The 20,690-nt window shown below is 43.7% G+C and overlaps 1 protein-coding gene across 7 annotated transcripts in view; it reads left to right on the forward strand.

Annotated features, from left to right (window-relative positions):
* Positions 1-15,730, forward strand: part of ADAM19 (ADAM metallopeptidase domain 19) — a 166,327-nt gene extending 150,597 nt beyond the window's left edge. For 5 of the 7 annotated variants that reach the window (XM_077326407.1, XM_077326403.1, XM_077326401.1 and 2 more), the window contains 3 exons: positions 7,764-7,872; positions 8,514-8,658; positions 11,475-14,158. In XM_077326407.1, coding sequence (XP_077182522.1) covers positions 7,764-7,872; positions 8,514-8,658; positions 11,475-11,541 — 321 coding nt within the window. In that variant the 3' untranslated portion in view covers positions 11,542-14,158. Of the gene's footprint in view, positions 1-805; positions 970-1,079; positions 5,997-7,763; positions 7,873-8,513; positions 8,659-11,474; positions 14,159-15,594 lie in introns of those variants that run through there. The other 2 variants (XM_077326402.1, XM_077326405.1) reach the window with 2 other exon arrangements.
* The last annotated feature ends 4,960 nt before the right edge of the window (positions 15,731-20,690 follow it).

Raw genomic sequence — 20,690 nt, forward strand, 5'->3', positions numbered from 1 at the left:
GTGGCCTTAATGGCCAATCTGTCCCTGGAAAGAAGACAATAGGTTGGAAGCAGTGAAGAATGGATGCCAGGACTGAGGAGCTTCCCTACTTTTCTCTCTCCTCAACTATCTTTTCCAACCCTGGAAAAGTTAATTCCCAGGATCATGAGACTCCCATGCAACAACAATAATAATAATGGGTCAGTTGATTTCAATGCGTTGGGGTAAATATCACTCCTTGATGTTCCATTGATAGAAGGACTGTTTTGGACCCTAACCGTACTCTGCTGCAGCCTTCTAGCCTGTGTGGCTATTAATATTCACAAATAATGCAACCCCAGGAATCAGCTTTCCCAGGGTACTGTTTTAGGAAGGGGAAAGCAGAGAAGATCCACAATCGTTAGCTACCTTCTGTTGATTTATCACTGGGTCCAACCCTATTCAATAAACAAATAAATGAAATAAAGTAGTAAGTACATTAGTCGTTATTTGGTATAAGTAGTAAAGGGGTACACATGTCATAATGAGCTTAACCACGCCTACCACCTTGCATACTAATTCACATATTTGCATAACCATGCCCCCTGATGTCACCGGAAGTGGCGTCATCATGCCCCCCCCTGTGCCTCATGTCCTGGAAGTGCCACCATGTCACCACACCCCCCTTGATGTCACCGGAAGTGCTGTCAACATGCCCCACCCATGCGCCCCTGACCCGGATGTGCCGCCATAACGCCACACAAATGCCCTACAACTGCAGAAGTAAATAGCCTTGCAAACATAGAAAGTACAATTCTACCATCTTGGGGAACCCATCCTGTTGCAGGCCATACTGCAGATGAGGCGGACTTGGGGATACCCAATCCTCTGCGTTGCATGCACCGGAATCCTGTGGAGGAATCTGAAGATGAGGAAACTCAAAAGGACACAGAAAACGGCGAGGCTTTTAATGAAACCATGGAAATGGATGACAAAGCATTCAATGCCCAGGTAAACAGGTAAAAAAAAGAGTTTTTGTTTGTGGGGTGTATAATGAAACCAGGGAGTCCATTGAGGAGTTCTGTTATAATTACCAGTTATTTATTATTCTGTTTGGACAGCTTGATGAGCGCTTTATCCAGGCTTTTGGCAATCTGCACACCAGTAACCCTGTTAATGTGAACCTCTATTGCACATCGTGTTTTTGTACCAGTGTGACCCCACATGAGAAGAAAAAGAAGAAAAAGACAAAAAAGACAAAAAAGGGGAAATTGAAGAGGAAGCTATAGTTTTGTTACAATAAAATTGTTTGTTTTTTAACCTTGTGTGGTCATTCTGGTGCTAAGAGGGGGCAGTGATGGAGATGCATGACAAGAGGGAGTCTTAAGGCATATATATTATACACCTGGAGAAGTAGGGAGCTTTGGTGGGATGAGCCCACTATTCCAGGAAGCCAAAAAGCATTGCAAAACTCTTACTCGAAAAAATGTTACTACCTGGCTTTCAGAGCAAGATGCTTATACTCTGCATAAGCAGGCCAGGGTCCACTTTAAGAGAAACAAGACCATAGTTTCTGGCCTGGATGTACAGTGGCAGGCTGATTTAGTGGACATGCAACAGTTTTCTAAATATAATGATGGCTACAAGTACATTTTAACAGTGGTTGACATACTCTCAAAATTTGCATGGGGCATTCCTTTAAAAAACAAGACAGGGGAGTAGGTGGCCAAAGCCTTTAAGGACATATTTAAGAAGAATAATCGAATTCCTGCCAAGCTCCAGACAGATAGAGGGAAAGAGTTTTTAAACCAGGCTGTAAGCAGGGTGCTAAAGCAGCTCCCCACTTCACCACTTTTTCACCCATAATGAAGTCAAAGCTGCCATTGTGGAGTACTTCAATAGGACCTTAAAAACAAAAATGTGGTGGTATTTTACTGCCAACAATATGTTCAGATACATTGACGCGCTGCCACTACTCATACAAAGTTACCACAGTTTTCACAGGACTATCAGGGCCCGCCCTGTGGATGTAAACTCAACTAATGCACGGACAGTCTGGAAAACGGTTTACGGACACTATGTGAGAACAAATGAAAAGGAGGGAGAGAGGCCTTTCTTTAAAAAAGGGGATCGTGTTGAGTGTCTAAAAGCAAAGGACTTTTTGCAAAGGGATATGAGCAGAGTTACACGGGGGAAATATTCATAGTGGAACAGGTAATACCTAGAGGCCACAGACCTGTGTACCGGTTAAATGATTATGCTGGAGATCCTGTCCTAGGGTCATTCTATCCTGAAGAGTTAGAGAAAGTTAAAACTAAAGGAGGCAGAGTGTATTGAATTGAAAAAATCTTAGCATCAAAGGGACGAGGCAAGAGAAAATACCAGCTAGTGAAGTGGTTAGGGTGGCCTGATAAATTTAACAGCTGGGTTCCTGCTTCTCAACTTTGTGAGCCTGCACCAGAAGAAAATGGCTGACAGCGGATTTTACATCACCCTTCCTAGCAATGCATGCACCACGGTTTCCCCACAGAACACTGCTTCTGCCTTTACTATCCGTCTAGCACGGCCAATTGACCTACCAGGGACATGGGATGTAGGGTTGATGGAGATACAATATCCTCACAGCTGGTATGCTCTGAATGAAGATGCCACCTTTACAATCCTTGATAAGGAGAAGCGCTGGACTTTCAAAATTCCCCAGTGGCTATTACTCAAGCATTCCTGATCTGGTTGAGAAAATGAACAGCCTTATAAAGACTCACTGGCGACCCCCTGAACTGAGTCTGGAGTATGACAGAGTGCTTAGGAGGGTCACTCTAAAAGCGCCATCTACTTGCAGTTTTTCAGTTACTACAGAATTGTCCCATATTTTAGGGTTAGTTCCGCATAAGCCTGTCCAAAAAGTACGCTTCACAATGGACATTACAGGGGGGTTCAACACATTGTACATTGTACATTTACACAGAGATTGTGGACCACCAATTTGTGGGTGATTCATATATCCTATTATTGTGCTGTATTCCTGTCCGTGGGGAGACTGGTGACTGTATCAATAACATGACAAGCCTCATTATATCCCTGTGAATAAGCATCACATAGATACCATCACTATTGAAATGAAGACTGACCAGAACAAGAATGTGTCATTTCTTTTGGTAAAGTGATTGTGAAGCTTCACTTTCGTCCTCGGAAAAGCCTGCTCTTTTAAGCTCACCAGGATGGTCATCCTAAAAAGCTACGGAGACCCAGAACTTTATAGGAATTATTACAAGAACCAAGCCAGTTATGCTCTCCCTGGTTACCATGGAGCCCCGGTTATGTATGGGGCAGGTGTAGGGGGCATATTCCGGAGCCTTTTTCAAAAAGCTGTCCCTCTTTTGAGAAGGGGATTTAAGCTCATAAAGCCCCATGTGAAATCTGCTGCCTGAAATCTTGCTAAAGATGTTGTAAGTCATGTTTCTGAAGCTGTTCTGAATAGAGTGAGTCCGCCTGGACAGACCTCATGTACCTTCCAAGAAAGGGAGGGGTTAAAAGAAAAGCATCACATGTGCAACTTACCAGACTCTCATGACCTGCTAAAAGGAAGGCTGTTAAGTGGCGGCCAACTCAGAAGTGGGAGGCAAAGAGAAGGGTAGGAAGATGGCCTCCGAGCCCCAGAAATATATTTTAAACTGCAATGGCTTTTATTCACAAGAATGTACAAAATCTGAATTAGACCTTTTCCAAATAGCACCTACGCTAACTACATTGAGAAGTGCCTATATATTGAAGTCTCACCACTAGCAGCATTGTCAGAAACAGCACCACTCGAGTTTTTCACCGCTGGAAATGGTGAAGATTATTTGGATTTAAATAACACCCTGCTTTACCTATGCTGCAAAATTGTCAAAGAGGATGGGACAAACCTTGACAGAGGTACAAGGGTAAGTCTGGTGAATTACCCGATCACCGCCCTCTTTAGCCAGTTGGATGTGACATTGGGGGACCGTCTCGTCAGCCAGAGTAACAACTGCTACCCTTACAGGGCCTTTATAGAAGCTGTCCTCAATTATAGTGAAGACACCCTATCCATTCAGTTCTCTACAGGCCTGTTTTACAAAGACACCCATGGAGAACATGAATCAACTGCCCTGGATGGAGATAATAAGGGGTTTGTTAAAAGAGCCGCCTTTACAGCTGAAAGCAGAAAAGTAGATCTGCTCGGCCGCCTTCACAGTGACTTGTTTTTTTCAAGAAAAACTTATGCTTAATGGAGTGGTTGTGAAAATTAAACTGTCACTCAGCAAAGATGCCTTTTGCCTCATGACGGATGATCTGAACAGGGCTTGCAAATTACAGATCTTGACCACTTTCCTTTTTGTAAAGAAAGTACGAGTAGGTCCTGGTGTCTGTTTAGGCCATGCAGAGGCACTCTTTACAGCTAATGCAAAATACCCTGTGGACCGTGTGGTCATGAAAGTATTTAGCATCCCTGCTGGGAGTTGTGTCAGCAACCAGGAGAATCTCTTTTTGGGGCAATTGCCCAAGTTGTTAGTGATTGGTCTGGTGGATAATGATTCCTTCAGCGTGGCCCACAATAAAAATCCATTTAACTTTAAGCATTATGACATCAATTTTGTGGCGCTCTAAATGGATGGTGAACAGACACCTGCTAAGCCGTTGTAACCGGACTTTGGTGCTGGAAACTGCATTAGGGAATACATGCATCTGGTTCCGGCAGCTGTCAAACACATGAAAGACAGATTTTTGTTAGTGAACCGTGAGGAATATGCAAGTGGCTACACACCGTTGGGGAAGAAATGGGGATAGTAACAGATTTTATTTTCCTGGGCTCCAAGATCACTGCAGATGGGGACTGCAGCAAAGAAATTAAAAGACGCTTGCTCCTGGGGAGGAAAGCTATGGCAAATCTAGACAGCATCCTAAAAAGCAGAGACATCACCCTGCCAACAAAAGTGCATTTAGTCAAGGCTATGGTATTCCCAGTTGCAATGTATGGCTGCGAAAGCTGGACCATAAGGAAGGCTGAGTGTCAAAGAATTGAGGCTTTTGAACTCTGGTGCTGGAGAAGACACTTGCGAGTCCCTTGGACTGCAAGGCGAACAAACTGGTCAGTCCTAGAGGAGATCAGCCCTGACTGCTCCTTAGAAGGTCAGATCCTGAAGATGAAACTCAAATACTTTGGCCACCTCATGAGAAGGAAGGACTCCCTGGAGAAGAGCCTAATGCTGGGAGCGATTGAGGGCAAAAGAAGGAACGACAGAGAATGTGGTGGCTGGATGGAGTCACTGAAGCAGTAGGTGCAAACTTAAATGGACTCCGGGGAATGGTAGAGGACAGGAAGGCCAGGAGGATCATTGTCCATGGGGTCGCGATGGGTCGGACACAACTTCGCACCTAACAACAACAACAACAACACACTGTTTACTTTTGACCTTTCCCCAGATCAGGAATGTGCAGACCACTATTCCTTGATTAAAACTGGAAACCTGCGAGCTGAAGTGCTAGAGCATTGCCTCACACTGTCAATATGGTGGTCTATGGCATTTTCGACAATGTCATAGAGATAAATCATAGGCGTGGCGTGGCGTGGCAAGTGCGGGGTCGTCCTGTGGGCTCGGCACCTACCTGCTGTCTTGGAGGCGAACAGCGAGCAGCGGGCGAGCTCTAGGGCAGGAGGAAGTGGATGGATGGGGTAAGGCGACTGGCACTGGCATCCGGAGCTTCAGCCGCCGGTGGCTGCCTGGGCATTCGGGGGATGTCCCATGGGCGGTTGCACGGCCAGCGCTTGGGCGGCAGGTGGGATCGGCTGCGTGCGGTGCATTTGGACCTGGTGCCCCGTGTTGGAGTGCAGCGCCACTGCCGGGGGCCCCAAAGCTTGCTCCGGTGGCCACAGGTGGCCGTCTTGGCCGGCAGGCGACGTGTTGTGCGCAGCGGCGGGGCGTCCTGAGCGTGCACGGCAGGCGGGAGCTTCCGCGGCCGACGTCATTGGAGCTGGTCCAGTGACGTCAGGGGGCGTGGTTATGCAAATATGTTAATTAGTATGCAAGGTGGTGGGCGTGGTTAAGCTCATTATGATATGTGTACCCCTTTACTATTAGTATATGCTCGCCATATTTATACTAGACTTTTAATCATATAGAAACTTGCACACTAATTCATAAATTCTGTTAGATGTGACGAGCTAATCTGCAAACAGAAGGATCTGTTATGATAGAGAAAGTTGCGGTGGATTTCATTCGGGCAGCACTTGAGTGAAGCCAGTGCTTGGACCTGAGTCTCATTATCGAGACAGAGGGCATCAACCTACCAGGGGAGAAATTGGACTGAGAAAAATTATACCTACAACTTTGGTCTGTACCTCTTAATGTCATTTCTAGCAGTGCAATCTAAATGAACTGAATTGTTTCAGAGATTTTCTGTTCATAAACAGTGTGTGTAGTGGTTAGAATGTCCATGTGGTTTCTTGCCTGGTCTCCCTGGTTTCCCAGTTCTGGTCACCTCGACAGAGTGACGACCCTTCTCCCTCTGCAGCTTGGGACCATTGTTGGTGGAGTAAACATATTATAAACAAGCCAAAATATCCAGCAGCACCTATAGCAGTATATTAGCTGAGAGGACAACCTGCTCCACCAATCGCCAGCTAAAGGATAAAAAGAAGAAGGTTCTAGTTTCTGACTAGGATGCGATGTGGCACGTTAGAGCACTGGATGGGAGACATACGTCCTCATCCCACTCAGCCATGGAGGCTGAGTTACTCTGGTCGAATTCCATTGACTTCAGTGACCTTTGACTGCCATCACTCAATAGTACTGGCTCTATTTCAGACCTGAAACTTGTCAGGATTGTTAGAAAACCCTGTCATAAATTAGCCTGAGTTCTTCCATGACAGTTTTATTGCTTGGTGCCTGGGAGCTCCAGGCCCTATATCATGCTAACTAGTAGAAAGTGAAATGTATGTTATTGTAACCATTATCTATCACTGTGCTTTTCCATGGGGCCTCTCGGCTGGGTCTGGTTCTACTGCAAATACCATCTTATCTGAGGCTCAGGACAGTCAAGGCCATGTGAAAGTAACACTGTTTTTAATTGCTTTCGCCTCTTCTCTCATTCTCCCCTCCCTTGGGAACTTTCAAGTTTTGGGCGGGAGAATTGTATTGATAAGATGAAGCAAATCTGTCCGCAGGCCAGATTTGACTTCGCTAGTCTAGATGTATGAAGTACTTCTCAATAAAACTTTCTGTTTCTAAGAAGTTAGTTGTGAGTTCTTGCAACGTCTGACAAAACTGTGGTGTCAAATACTTACTAAGCTACTTAAGGATTTGATAAGGAGATTATGAAGGACTATAGAGTATTATATTGATGGTAGTGCTGAACATGCTTGCTTTTCCTACTGGCTTTTCTGTGGCCAGACAGTGTTACAGGAATATCTGCCGAGAGGTTAAAAATAGTTGGGAGTCATCTGAGTCCTACTTTAGGAATGCATATACCTCAAAAGACTTCTGAAGGGTTGAAAGGTATCCTCTAAAATTCCTATGATAGAAATGAAAAAAATCTCAGAGCAGTGCCATTGTAGGAAAAGACAGTTGGTATGTCCTCTGAAATCAGGTTCATATATAGCAAGACAAGATTTTCAAATTGTTGAGCTCCAACAGATGTTAATGGAAGGCACAAGAGTGCCTTGCATATTAAAGTGGGAATCTTTTTGGATCAGAATGACATTTGAAAGCTTGCTTGGGGAGGGGCAAGAGAAGGTGTCTGTTGGGGAAAGCCGATGTCAAATGTTTCAATTATTCCCTCTGCAGGTTTGCAACAATAACCAGAACTGCCATTGTTTTGGTGGATGGGCACCTCCATTTTGCAATAAACCTGGATATGGAGGCAGTCTGGACAGTGGGCCCATGCCTCAAGAAAGTAAGTGTGATTCATGGCAATTGAGGGAATTAAGGAAATGTGCATTAATGCAGAGGACTCAGGCAGAGGAACAAGAATGCACAGAAACAGAAGAGGACAGAACATCTGAATTTTTGTATAAATATATATGAAAGAGAGATTTTTGAAACTACTGGCCAATCATTGATTCTGTGATTCTATGATTGTCCAGTAGTGATTGTAATGCAATCCTAAGTAAGTCTGCTCAGCAACCTGCTCAGGTTTACTCAATGGGACTTGTTCCCAGAAAAGTATTCTTAGGATGACATTGTGACTTTTGCAGCACTGATGTGACAGAAAAAATATTTTAAGCAACCATTTCTTTTCAGGTCAGGGTGATGTATATGACTCTTTTTCACTTTATCATCAAAATAACTTTGTGATAGAGTTTAGGCCAAAGCAGGCTTATTGGCCTGAGTCACCCAGTGAGATTTGTGGCCAAGTGAGGATTTGAATTCAGATCTCTCCATTCTCATTAATGAATTGCCTTACATGTCTGCCACTCAGCTCTTATAAATACAGGAGTCCTGCCTTCTGGCATGTTACCTCTATATTCACTGCCGTGGATTGGGAAGTAGGATTGGCCTTGATATCATTATTTGCTTTACTCTTTCTCCCCTCAGGTGCAGTGCCAATCATTGCTGGAGTCCTGATTTCTGTCTTGATTTTGACTGCGCTTGGAATTGCTTTTTGCTGCTATAAATGGAGAGCCAGGCTTGGGCCACTAAAGAAGTTTATTATTCCTCCAAAGAACATTCCTCAGTTCAGGTTATTATTTATGGCATGGGGACATAATTCCCTCTGGGAATCATAGAATCAAAAATAATACAGTTGGAAAGGACCTCATGGGTCATCTAGTCTGACCCCCTGAACTATGCAGGACACTCACATCCCAATCGCTCATCTACTGTAACCTGCCACCCCTTTGCCTTCACAGAATCAGCCTCTCCATCAGATGGCTATCTAGCCTCTGTTTAAAAATTTCCAAAGATGGAAAACCCACCACCTCCCGAGGAAGCCTGTTCCACTGAGAAAAAGCTTTAACTGTCAGGAGTTTCTTCCAGATGTTTAGATGGAATTTCTTTTGAATTAATTTCATCCCATTCGTTTTGGTCTGTCCCTCTCAGACAAGAGAGAACAATTCTGCTCCATCCTCTATATGGCACCCTTTTAAATACTTGAAGATGGTTATCAGATCCCTTCTCAGTTGTCTCCTCTCTAGGCTAAACAGACCAAGCTCCCCCAACCTTCCTTCATATGTCTTGGTCTCCAAACCCCTCACCATCCTTGTTGCCCTCCTCTGGACGCGTTCTAGTTTGTCAACATCCCTCTTCAATTGGGGTGACCAAAACTGAACATATTACTCCAAGTGAGGCCAAACCAGAGCAGAGTAAAGCGGTACCATCACCTCCCGTAATCCTGACACGATACTCCATTTGATACAGCCCAAAATCTGATTTGCCTTTCAAGTCACTGAGTCACACTGCTAGCTCATGTTCAATGTATGGTCTACTAAGACTCCTAGATCCTTTGTGCACATGCTATTGCCAAGACAAGTCTCCCCCATCTTATATTTGCAGATGATACTAAACTGGGAGGGGTAGCAAACACAACTGAAGACAGCAACAGAATACAGGATGATCTTGATAGGCTTGAAAAATGGGCTAAACTGTATAAAATGATGTTCAATAGGGACAAATGTAAAGTTCTACATTTAGGTAGGAAAAACCAAATACACCAAGGGGCCATTATCAGGATCCTTGGGGTACTCCACTTGTCACTGTTTTCAAAGAAGATGCTGTACCATTAACAAGTACCCTCTGGGTACAATCTGACAACCAGTTATTGATCCCTCTGACAGAATTAAGATCCATACCACATTTTACCAACTTGTAAACAAGAATATCATGTGGAACCTTATTTATTATTTATTTATTACCCTCCCCGGAGGCTCAGGGCGGTTTACATCAAACATATAAATAATACATGGAACAGTCTTCATTAATACTCATACATAATAGCAGTCAAAAGCTTTACTGAAATCCAGATAAACTATGTCCACGGCATTCCCCTGATCCAGCAAGGTAGTCACTTTCTCGAAAAAAGAGATAAGGTTGGTCTGAAATGACTTGTTCTTGTGAAACCCATGCTGAGTCTTAGAAATCACACCTCAGTTCCAGCTGCTCAAGGACCGAATGTTTATTTGTTCCAAAATTTTGCCAGCTACAGATGTCAAGCTGACAGGTCAATAATTACCCAAATCCTCCCTTTTTCCCTTTCTTGAAGATGGGGACAACATTTGCCCCCCATTTTGTCTGGCACGTCACCTGTTCTCCAAGAAGTGTCAAAAATAATGGACAGAGGTTCAGAGATGATATCTGCAAGTTCTTTTAGTACCCTTGGATGCAGTTCATCTGGCCTAAAAGACTTTGTTTCATTTAAAGAAACTAGGTGTTTGTGGACTGTTCCAACAGTGATCCTAGGCCACCATTCCCGTACCCCGTGTTGTGTTACGTTTTTGCCACATTGATCACTATTTCCCTCACAAGAGAAGACCGAGGAGAAATAGTTAAGTAGTTCAGCCCTCTCTTCATCAACTTTTATAATTTCACTTTCTTGTCCTTGCAGTGGTCCTATGGTGTCCCTATTCTTTTTCTTGCTTGAAATATAACTAAAGAAGCCTTTTTTGTTATGTTTAGGATTTCTTGCTAGCCTAAGCTCATATTGAGCTTTAGCTTTTCTAACACCCCCCCTACAATTATTGGTTTTGTTTATACTCATCTTTGGTAATAAGGCCTTCTTTCCATTTCCTAAATGACTCTTTTTTATTCCTCCAATCTTTTGACAACTGCTTATCGAGCCGACTTGGCTTCCTTAGGCTCCTTCCATCTTTTCTTCTCAAGGGAATTGTTTGTGATTGAGCCTTTTGTATTTCACTTTTAAGAAACCCCCAGCCCTCTTGGACTCCCATCTCTTTAAGTCTTTCAGACTACAGGACTCTATACAACATACCTTTAAGCCTGTGAAAATCAGCTTTCTTGAAGTCCAGTCTATTTGTACGTAGTCGTACAAATTTGTAGTCGTTCCAATTCATGTTCCTTATTGTTCTTACCATGTGATATGCCTCCTGAAGGCTTTACGATGCGTTCCTAACTGCTCCCGGACTCAGCAGAAACTCCTTGTCCTTGCCTTCAAAGGACTACATGAACTTGATTTCCTTTTACCTCTCTACTGTTGTATTCTGATCTTCTCGAGCTCTATCACCCTCCCCCTCATTTTTTTAAGTTGGGAGAATTTTGTTCGATTCCCAGCCATTCAGTGTACTCATACATAAATCCCTTGCTGGGGAATGTGGTTGAGATTTATCAATAGTATTCAATGGCTGTGAGTCTGGGTTATCCAGGATAGACATTACATTGGCATCTTGGGAGGGGGGGATCATAGCATAGGTATTTATCCTTGTATTATCTATTTTAGATATTTTGTTTTTTAATGAGCATTTTAATTCAGCTGTAAGCAGTCCTTACTGTGGTTCTAGAATCCTAGATCTTCTATTTTTTTTGTCTTTGTTTATTCACAAACAGCACCTCTCCTCCAGAATGGTGTGAATGCCAATCAAGGCTTCAAGCTGAAAACTCCACAGAAACATAGAAAGGTATTCAAAACTGCTGTTGGTCATGGTGCTGAATATTACCCTGGTGCCATGCCTTATTATAAACTATACAAGAGCAGGTTTAACATCCCTGATAACCACTGACCTGGAGCCACACATCCTGGAATGTGAAGTCAAATGGGTATTAGGAAGTCTGAGCAACAATAAAGCTAGTGGAGATAACAGCATTCCAATCCAACTATTCAAAATCTTAAAAGATGATGCAGGAAAAGTGCTACACACAATATGCCAGGAAATTTGGAAAACGCAACAGTGGCCACAGGATTGGAAAATGTCAGTTAACATTTCTGTCCCAAAGAAGGGCAATGCCAAAGAATGTTCAAACTGCCACACCATTGCACTCATTTCTCATGCTAGCAAATTTATGCTCAAAATCCTACAAGCTAGGCTCCAGCAATATGTGGACCAAGAACTTCCAGAAGTATACGAAGGATTTCGAAGAGGCAGAGGAACGAAAGATCAAATTGCTAACATACGCTGGATCATAGAGAAAGCTAAGGAGTTCCAGAAAAACATCTACTTCTGCTTCATTGACTATACTAAAGCCTTTGATTGTGTGGGGCACAACAAATTGTGACAAGTTCTTAAAGAGATGGGAATACCAGAGCATCTTATCTGTCTCTTGAGAAACCTGTATGCTGGTCAAGAAGCATCAGTGAGAACCAGGCATGGAATCACTGATTGGTTCAAAATTGAGAAAAGAGTTCGGCAGGGCTGTATACTGTCGCTTGCCTATTTAACTTGTATGTAGAGCACATCATGAGAAAGGCTGGGTTAGATGAGTCACAAATCAGGATTAAGGTTGAGGGGGAAAATATCAACAACCTCAGATATGCAGATAATAGCACCCTCAGATATGCAGATGATACCATGGCAGAAAGCGAAGAGGAACTAAAGAGCCTGTTGATGCGGGTGAAGGAAGAGAGTGCAAAAGTTGACTTGAAACTCAACATCAAGAAAACTAATCCAGCTCTCTCAATTCCTGGCAAATAGATGGGGAGGAAATGGAGGTAGTGACAGATTTTATTTTCCTGAGCTCCAAGATCACTGCAGATGGGGACTGCAGCAAAGAAATTAAAAGACACTTGCTCCTGGAGAGGAAAGCTATGGCAAATCTAGACAGCATCCTAAAAAGCAGAGTCATCACCCTGCCAACTAAAGTGTGTCTAGTCAAGGTTATGGTCTTCCCAGTTGCAATGTATGGCTGTGAAATTTGGACCATAAGGAAGGCCGAGCATCAAAGAATTGAGGCTTTTGAACTCTTGTGCTGGAGAAGACTCTTGTGAGTCCCCTGGACTGCAAGGCAAACAAACTGGCCAGTCCTAGAGATCAGCCCTGACTGCTCTTTAGAAGGCCAGATCCTGAAGATGAAACTCAAATACTTTGGCCACCTCATGAGAACGAAGGACTCCCTGGAGAAGAACCTAATTCTGGGAGCGATTGAGGGCAAAAGAAGAAGGGGACGGCAGAGAATGAGGTGGCTGGATGGAGTCACTGAAGTAGTCAGTGCGAGCTTAAATGGGCTCCGGGGGAATGGTGGAGGACAGAATGGCCTTGGAGGATCATTGTCCATGGAGTCATGATGGGTCGGACATGACTTTACAACTAACAACAACAATTATAAACTATTGTCCATTAGCAGAGCTGAGAAAATAAAGCAGTCCCACACGTATATTTGATAATATTTACTGCAACAACTGGAGGGCAAGAAGCAATAACTAATGGCATGCCTTTTGGTATCAAAGAGATCTTAATTTAGAGAAAATACATAAGAAAAATAAGAGAAGTATTCAATAAAATCTGGGCAGTAGAATACATATGGTTGATGGTACTTTTTACCACCTTTGGTGGACATGTCCAGGGGCAGAACAATTTGGGTACAGATCCATCAATATATTTGGAAAATAACAAAGCTTGACTTGAAACTTAAAACAGAATTATATTTATTAAATTAAATATTTTGGAACCTAAAACAGTAAAAGCAAGGCGAATACTATTACTTTACATGATCTCAGCAGCAAGAATAATTTATGCTCAGTACTGGAAAAATGAAAAAATACCACGTATAAACGAATGGTTAGATAAGGTTAAGGAGTATGCAGAATTAGATAAGTTAACCATATTAATGAGAGACCAAATGCTAGATAGTTTTATAACAAACTGGGAGCCATTTGTAAATTATCTTAAAAGTAATAAGGTAAATGAGAGTATTACTATTGGTTATGTTAAATAAATTAGTTAAGACAAGATGAATATTTATTGTAAATATGTATTTCATCATATTATTATTTTTAACTAAGGATATATATTATAATTATGAATGGTTAATGAAAGATTTAATTGTGAAATTTTGATTTCCAATAATATTTTTTGTGCATGTGGTATTTGAAAACTAAAGAACCTGATTTGTAGATGGTCGGAGGTCTTTTCTAAATGTTTTGTTTGTTGTTATTGTACTTTTTTGGTTTTGGGGGGAGGTGTCTTTATTATTTGTTATTGGGGGTTATAGAAGTGGTGTTGGTGGTAGCGTTTTATATGTTTTGTGTCTTTTTTTGTGGTTTTATAAAACTTTCAATAAAAATGTTAAAAAAAGAAGACATGTTACAGCTTCGTCTAGAGTTAGAATGTACTAATCCAAGAGTGGCAAACAGTGACTGTTTCCACACTAGCGATATAATTCAGAGTTGCATTTTTAAAGGGTCAACTTTTTAGTCCGTTTCCACCCTAGAATTTGCTTCTTCAGGCGCAATCCCAAATTGCCCCCTTACTTGCCCCGCAGCAAAGTTATCGCCAGAAAACTGGATTTCATCTTTTCAAGCGGAGTCTAATGGGGTCTAATTCGGGGATGCCCAGTGCGTCAATGCTTACGATCGGATTTTCCCCCACACCCACCATGTTGAGTCATTTGGGCATGCTCCTTTCCTCAATGCCGTCCTCCCTCCCCCTCCCTTCCTTCTTCTCCCCACCTTCATTCTGAAAAAAGGGTGGTGATTGCATTACAACACCTTTTCTAAGTTTTAAAAAAGCAGTCGTTCGGGATTTCCCATTTGGCCCTAGAGTAAATTAGTTGCTGTTAGTTTTGTGAATGAACTCCCAATAGTTTTTTTTTAATTCCTTCTAGAGAGCAGGCACACAGATCCTCAATTCAATTGCCATGAGATACGTGAGAGAGAGCTTTAAGTTTGTGGTCTGTTTCTGTGACTCGAATGGCTCGACAAAGATGTTTGCTCTCTGTGGAAGAAGTGTTGGTTTATCACACACCAAAGTCTCTTAAATAATCAGATTGGCTGCAAGACCAGAAGGAGGCCTAACTGTTAATATGGTCTATGGTTTTTCATATAGGGTAATATGTAGCATTGTCAGGCTGAATCTGAGGATGGGGACACAACTAGGGATAGGAGCATGTAATGGGAGCTCCCTGACATGCCAACATCACCCAGAAAGTGACTTTGGCATGTAGGAAACTTTGGGGGTGATGCTCTTTATTTTTGGCAAAACTCTATGGTAGAATTTACCTCAAAACACAAGCATCCCTCCCATGACTTCTGTGTATCAACATAACTTTCAGATGACATCAAGGCATCAGGACATTTCTCCAGGTTCAGGGGAGTTTGTAGAGAGTGCTGCAGATAGGTGAGTCCAGAAAGAGGGGGACCCCTGTCTGGACCAGTAGACTTGGCAACTCTAGGAATATGTAGTTGAATGTCAGACATTAATAACAGTGGTCTTTATTAACAAAACTATGTATCTTCCCAGCTCTCCCTGCTTGTTTCATTTCCCTTCCCTGCCGATGCTTCTGCTGAGTCACTTCCTCCATCTGTTTCCTTACTCTGTCTCTTCCTCTGTGTCCGAGTTGTCCCCCATCTACTTTCCTGATTCATTCAGTTCCACATATATGGGCAGTTCTGTGTTCTTCAGAGATCTGTCTTATTCCTGTCTCACCCTTTCTCAAAGGAGCTCAGAGCAACATGCATGGTTTGCATTTCTGCCTGTGCCTCTTTACAGTCATTTTGCTTCATCCTTCTATGAAGGTTATTGGCACCCAAAATGTTCCTGCAAACCTTGAGGTGCTTTACTGCCAGCCAGCTCCAGAATTCAGACTTCATGTCCAGCTGCCACCTGCATTTCCAGCTAACAATATGAAGCCCCCCACTCTAGGTCAACTGAGTGAGCTGAAGAATTTGGCAAGACGAACTCCACTAAGCAGGCCAGCACCTCCTGCTCCAAAAGTTGTCATTCCACAGGTAAATGGTTTTCTACATAGTCTGAGGAAGAGTGCTTGCACTCGAAAGGTCACGACTTGAATATATCTTTGTTGGTCTTAAAGGTGCCACTGGACTCTGATTTTATTGGTTTTCTACAGAGACTCTGAAATGGATCTGATGACTTTTCTATATGGCTGGGTAAGAACAGAGTGAGTTGTATGAATTCTGGGTACCTAACACCTGCTTCCAACATTTATTATTTATTTTCTTCACCAATCAGAACCATTGAGGCAGATAACTAATAAAAGAGAAGTACACAAACATATCATAAAACAAGTTTAAATCTAAAATGTACATATGTAAAATGTAAACAAGGAAACATCAAAAACACAGGGCAGGAAGGAGGGATTATTGGGGGAATACCAAGTGAAAAATTTAAAAATCTTAATTCACTGGTAGAAGACAGTGATAGAAAGGGCAGACAAATATTCCTGGCACCCGTATAACTCTAGAAAGCAGAGCTCCCCAGAGGCTTAGAAAATGACCATTGTGGTCTGGTAGGTATGATGGCTCCAGATCATATAGGGCAGTGGTCCCCAACCTTTCCGAGGCTGGGGACCGGCAGGGCATCGGGCCGCGCCCCCGCGGACCGCGCCCGCGCGGGTCACGCCCGCGGATCGGGCCGCGCCCGCGGGCCGCGCCCACGCCGCGCCCGCGGATCGGGCCGCACCCGAGCCGCGCCCGCGAGCCGCGCCCGCGGATCGGGCCGCGCCCACGGGCCGCGCCCGCGGATCGGGCCGAGCAGGCGTGGCCCGCACGGGCGCGGCCCGGCCCTGATTCCCTCTCCCCGCCTCCCGCAGTAAGAAGCTTCCCGGGCCGCAAGCTTGCGGCCTGGGAAGTTTTTTACTGCGGGGGCGGGGCGGGGAGAGGGAGCCGCGGCCCGGTGCCATGGCCTTTGCGGCCCGGCGCCGGGCCACGGCCCGCAGGTTGGGGACCACTGATATAGGGCTTTATAGATACACAACAGAACTTTGCACTGGGCCTGATATAGTGCCTGTGATCAGCTCAAGCTAGCATCCTGGCTGCATCAATCTATACCAACTGAAGTTTCCATATAGTTTTGCAAGAGCAGCCCTATGTACCTTACCTTAATCCTCAATAGTACCATTTTGGGAAACCAGCTTGGTCTTTATAGCACAGAGCGGGAAAACAGCAATGGGCCCAGCATTTGTTGAAGCAAGCCAGGATTTGCATGTTCATCTGTGATGTGAAACCTACTTTCATAAAACACATCACTGTTAAATAGGGTTGCCAAGTCCCTCCTGGGAAGAGTGATATTAGCAGTGGAAAGAAGTAGCCCTGGGCCACATTGCTGGTGTTGCACTGGAAGTGACATCATCATGCAACATTTTTTGCAGGACACTCTGGTTTTTGGACAAAAATTCTATGGTTAAACTGACTTTTGCCCAAATAACAGAGCATCACCCAGAAGTTGCTGGCATGATGATGTAACTTCCTGTGCAATACCAGAAATGTAGCTTAGGCCTTCTTCTTTCTACTGGTAAGTACCTCCACTGGTCAGTTGACTGACAGCAGTGGGGAAGGGCCTGTTGGTGGGGTACTGCAGCCTCTACCAAGTGATCTGGCAATTCTACTGTTAAAACAGATTTTGATTTTGTTGTCTGAGTTGAGCTTCAGAAGGTGACTTTAACCATCTCTGCCTTATTTGCTGAAGGATACTTCCAGACCACAAGCCCCTCAGAAAGCTCTTCCAGCTAATCCTGTTCCTTCAAGCAACAGATTTTTTTTTTATGCAAAGCAACTTTACCAGGTGTGTTATACAAGTGTGCCTCATAGGGGTATACCAGAGGTCTATCCTGGTATGTCTCAAATTGGAAAACATGGAAGAACCATAATCCAGCAAGATAGTTCTTTATCTTTTAAAGAGGCTGGTTACTCTACTATTGAACTCACAATGTTGTTGGTTCCTGCCTGTCATTCTGGAAATTTCTCAGCCTGGAGAAAAGGAGGTTGAGAGGGGACATGATAGCCCTCTTTAAGTATTTGAAAGGTTGTCACTTGGAGGAGGGCAGGATGCTGTTTCTGCTGGCTGCAGAGGAGAGGACACGCAGTAATGGGTTTAAACTTCAAGTACAACGATATAGGCTAGATATCAGGAAAAAGTTTTTCACAGTCAGAGTAGTTCAGCAGTGGAATAGGCTGCCTAAGGAGGTGGTGAGCTCCCCCTCACTGGCAGTCTTCAAGCAAAGGTTGGATACACACTTTTCTTGGATGCTTTAGGATGCTTAGGGCTAATCCTGCGTTGAGCAGGGGGTTGGACTAGATGGCCTGTATGGCCCCTTCCAACTCTATGATTCTATGATTCTAAAATGGGAAATGGTTATCTGTGGTTAGCAGTTTAGTCTTTTTCCATAGACCACCACTATCAGTTATTGCACAGTCTCTGAAAGGCAACACTTTTTACATTGGGGAAAATGACTACATAGACTTGCTTTTGTAATTTATTAAAGTTCTTCCAAAGAATTAGTATTTAGGGATAAGAAATGTATATTTTTATCGTGGTACAGTAACCAGTAAATATTAAATCAAGAGAAATTTGACTGTTTTCATAAACTTTCTGGCGGATTGAAGCTGCTAAGAAATTTCTTTTGTGTTTTGTTTCTATTGGTATTCTACTTCCAACTGACTTGCTGTAGGCAGTAGTTGCCATGCTAATTCTAAATATTAACAACATTGTTGCAGATTTTAATGTGAAATTAATTTTTAGGATGATTTTGACAGAGTGTGCTGGAGAGTCTGCTTTTAGCTTCTTGTGTTAATCTGCAAATATGCATTTTTTTTTCTCACTGTTGCAGCAGACCTGTGGCTTCAGCCTTGAGAAGAATAATTTATGGATTGGTGGCTTTATGCCCAGAATGAATCTCATAATAAGCAGGAAAGAATTTGCAACAATTATTCTTTGGGTGTCAGAGGTGACTTATATTAATGCCTTACAAGAAAATGAATTGGCTTTATAAAGTCACATCATTGTGTTTAATAAAATAGCCACACCCTAAAAACCCCAAGCTGCTTAATCGAAGTTGCAGTAAGATGATCTTTCTTTTTCTAAAAACAGTTAAGAATTTCAGAAATTACACTGTGTCTTTAAATGCAGGCTAGATGGGAAAGGGGATTACATATATGCTTGTTAATTTATAATCTCATTTATATATGATAATATGTGATATATAGAGCCTCTTGTGGCGCAGAGTGGTAAGGCAGCCGTCTGAAAGCTTTGCCCATGAGGCTGGGAGTTCAATCCCAGCAGCCGGCTCAAGGTTGACTCATCCTTCCATCCTTCCGAGGTCGGTAAAATGAGTACCCAGCTTGCTGGGGGGTAAACAATCATGACTGGGGAAGGCACTGGCAAACCACCCCGTATTGAGTCTGCCATGAAAACGCTGGAGGGCGTCACCCCAAGGGTCAGACATGACTCGGTGCTTGCACAGGGGATACCTTTACCTTTACCTTTATGTGATATATATTATAATAATTTTCTATAATTGTGATTCCTGTTTGTTCAATGATTTCAGAATAAAGAATATAAATAAAATTTACCAGATTGGTACCTGAGTTGTATGTTTGCTGAGGAGTCTCATCATTCTTTACACAGACTTGTTTGTTTCTTTTTGTATGTGTGTAATACATTTCTATGTGATCTTTCCACCCAATTCGGGCCCCATGTCAGCAAACGTTAAAAAGTATTTAAAATACTAAGATATTTAAAACAAAAAATAAGAATAGGAAGTGGCACGGACTGGTTCAAAAACCTCAAAATTTGTCACAAATTTGGCTGGTTCATGAAAACTTGAAGCCAAATTTGGAGGAGGCACCCCCCCCCCCCAAATCAATTTCCAAATCTTTTGTCTGGTTGGGTTCAAGGTTCAGGCCATTTAAACCTAGCAGCTAAGCAGGGCAGTCAGACTTTTGAGTTCCATTTGCCTGTTTTGTGTGGATAATAACTCCATAATAGTGTGCTCCTGAGAATTTATTTTAGCAACAGCATGAGTGTTGACATAAGTGTACCAGCTTTGAAATTTGCTTCATGAAGCAAAATGAAAAGCTGCAATCCAAGAAAAATTTAAGAGTAAGTTCCATTGCAGCAAGTGAGAATGCTAAGGACACAGACGGTCAAGTGGTTATATAATAGAAAAGGCTGCATGTAACTCAAAATATTTGCTTTTTAAAAGCAAACAAACAAACATTGCCCATTCAGTGATCCTTTTGAATATTAGAAGAATGCCTTGTTCCTCTGACCAGACAGCCTCCATTTCACAAATACTCATAATGATTTCTTCTCCTGTGAGCCTTGTGCTAAAGGCAGCCCCGCCCCCAACCCCTCGCACCTTCAGCGCTGGGCTCCTGCGAGCCTTGCGCTGAAGCCAGCCCCGCCCCCAACCCCTCGCACCTTCAGCGCTGGGCTCCTGCGAGCCTTGCGCTGAAGCCAGCCCCGCCCCCAACCCCTCGCACCTTCAGCGCTGGGCTCCTGCGAGCCTTGCGCTGAAGCCAGCCCCGCCCCCAACCCCTCAGACCTTCAGCGCGGGGCTTGCAGCCGTGCGCTGAAGGCGGCTCGCCCCCCCCTCGGGCTGCAGCCTTTCCCCGGCGGCCAGGAAGTGCGGTAGAGATGGTGAATGTTGCACTGGACGACCAGCCAGGAAGGGCTTTCTCCTCTCTCCCCCCGGGCTGCAGCCTTTTCCTGCCGCCAGTGCAGCGTGGTCTCCAGCTCTTGGAGACAGCGGCCGCACTGCCTGAGCGGTGCACGCTAGGAAGTAGGTGGGTTGGGAGGTGCTTCATGCCTCCCGACTTATCAGTTCTGGGGCCAACGACCAATTGGTCGCTTGTCACTGGACTGACACCCAGAG

This window comes from Paroedura picta, chromosome 3, assembly GCF_049243985.1.
Source record: "Paroedura picta isolate Pp20150507F chromosome 3, Ppicta_v3.0, whole genome shotgun sequence".
Lineage (NCBI taxonomy): Eukaryota > Metazoa > Chordata > Lepidosauria > Squamata > Gekkonidae > Paroedura > Paroedura picta.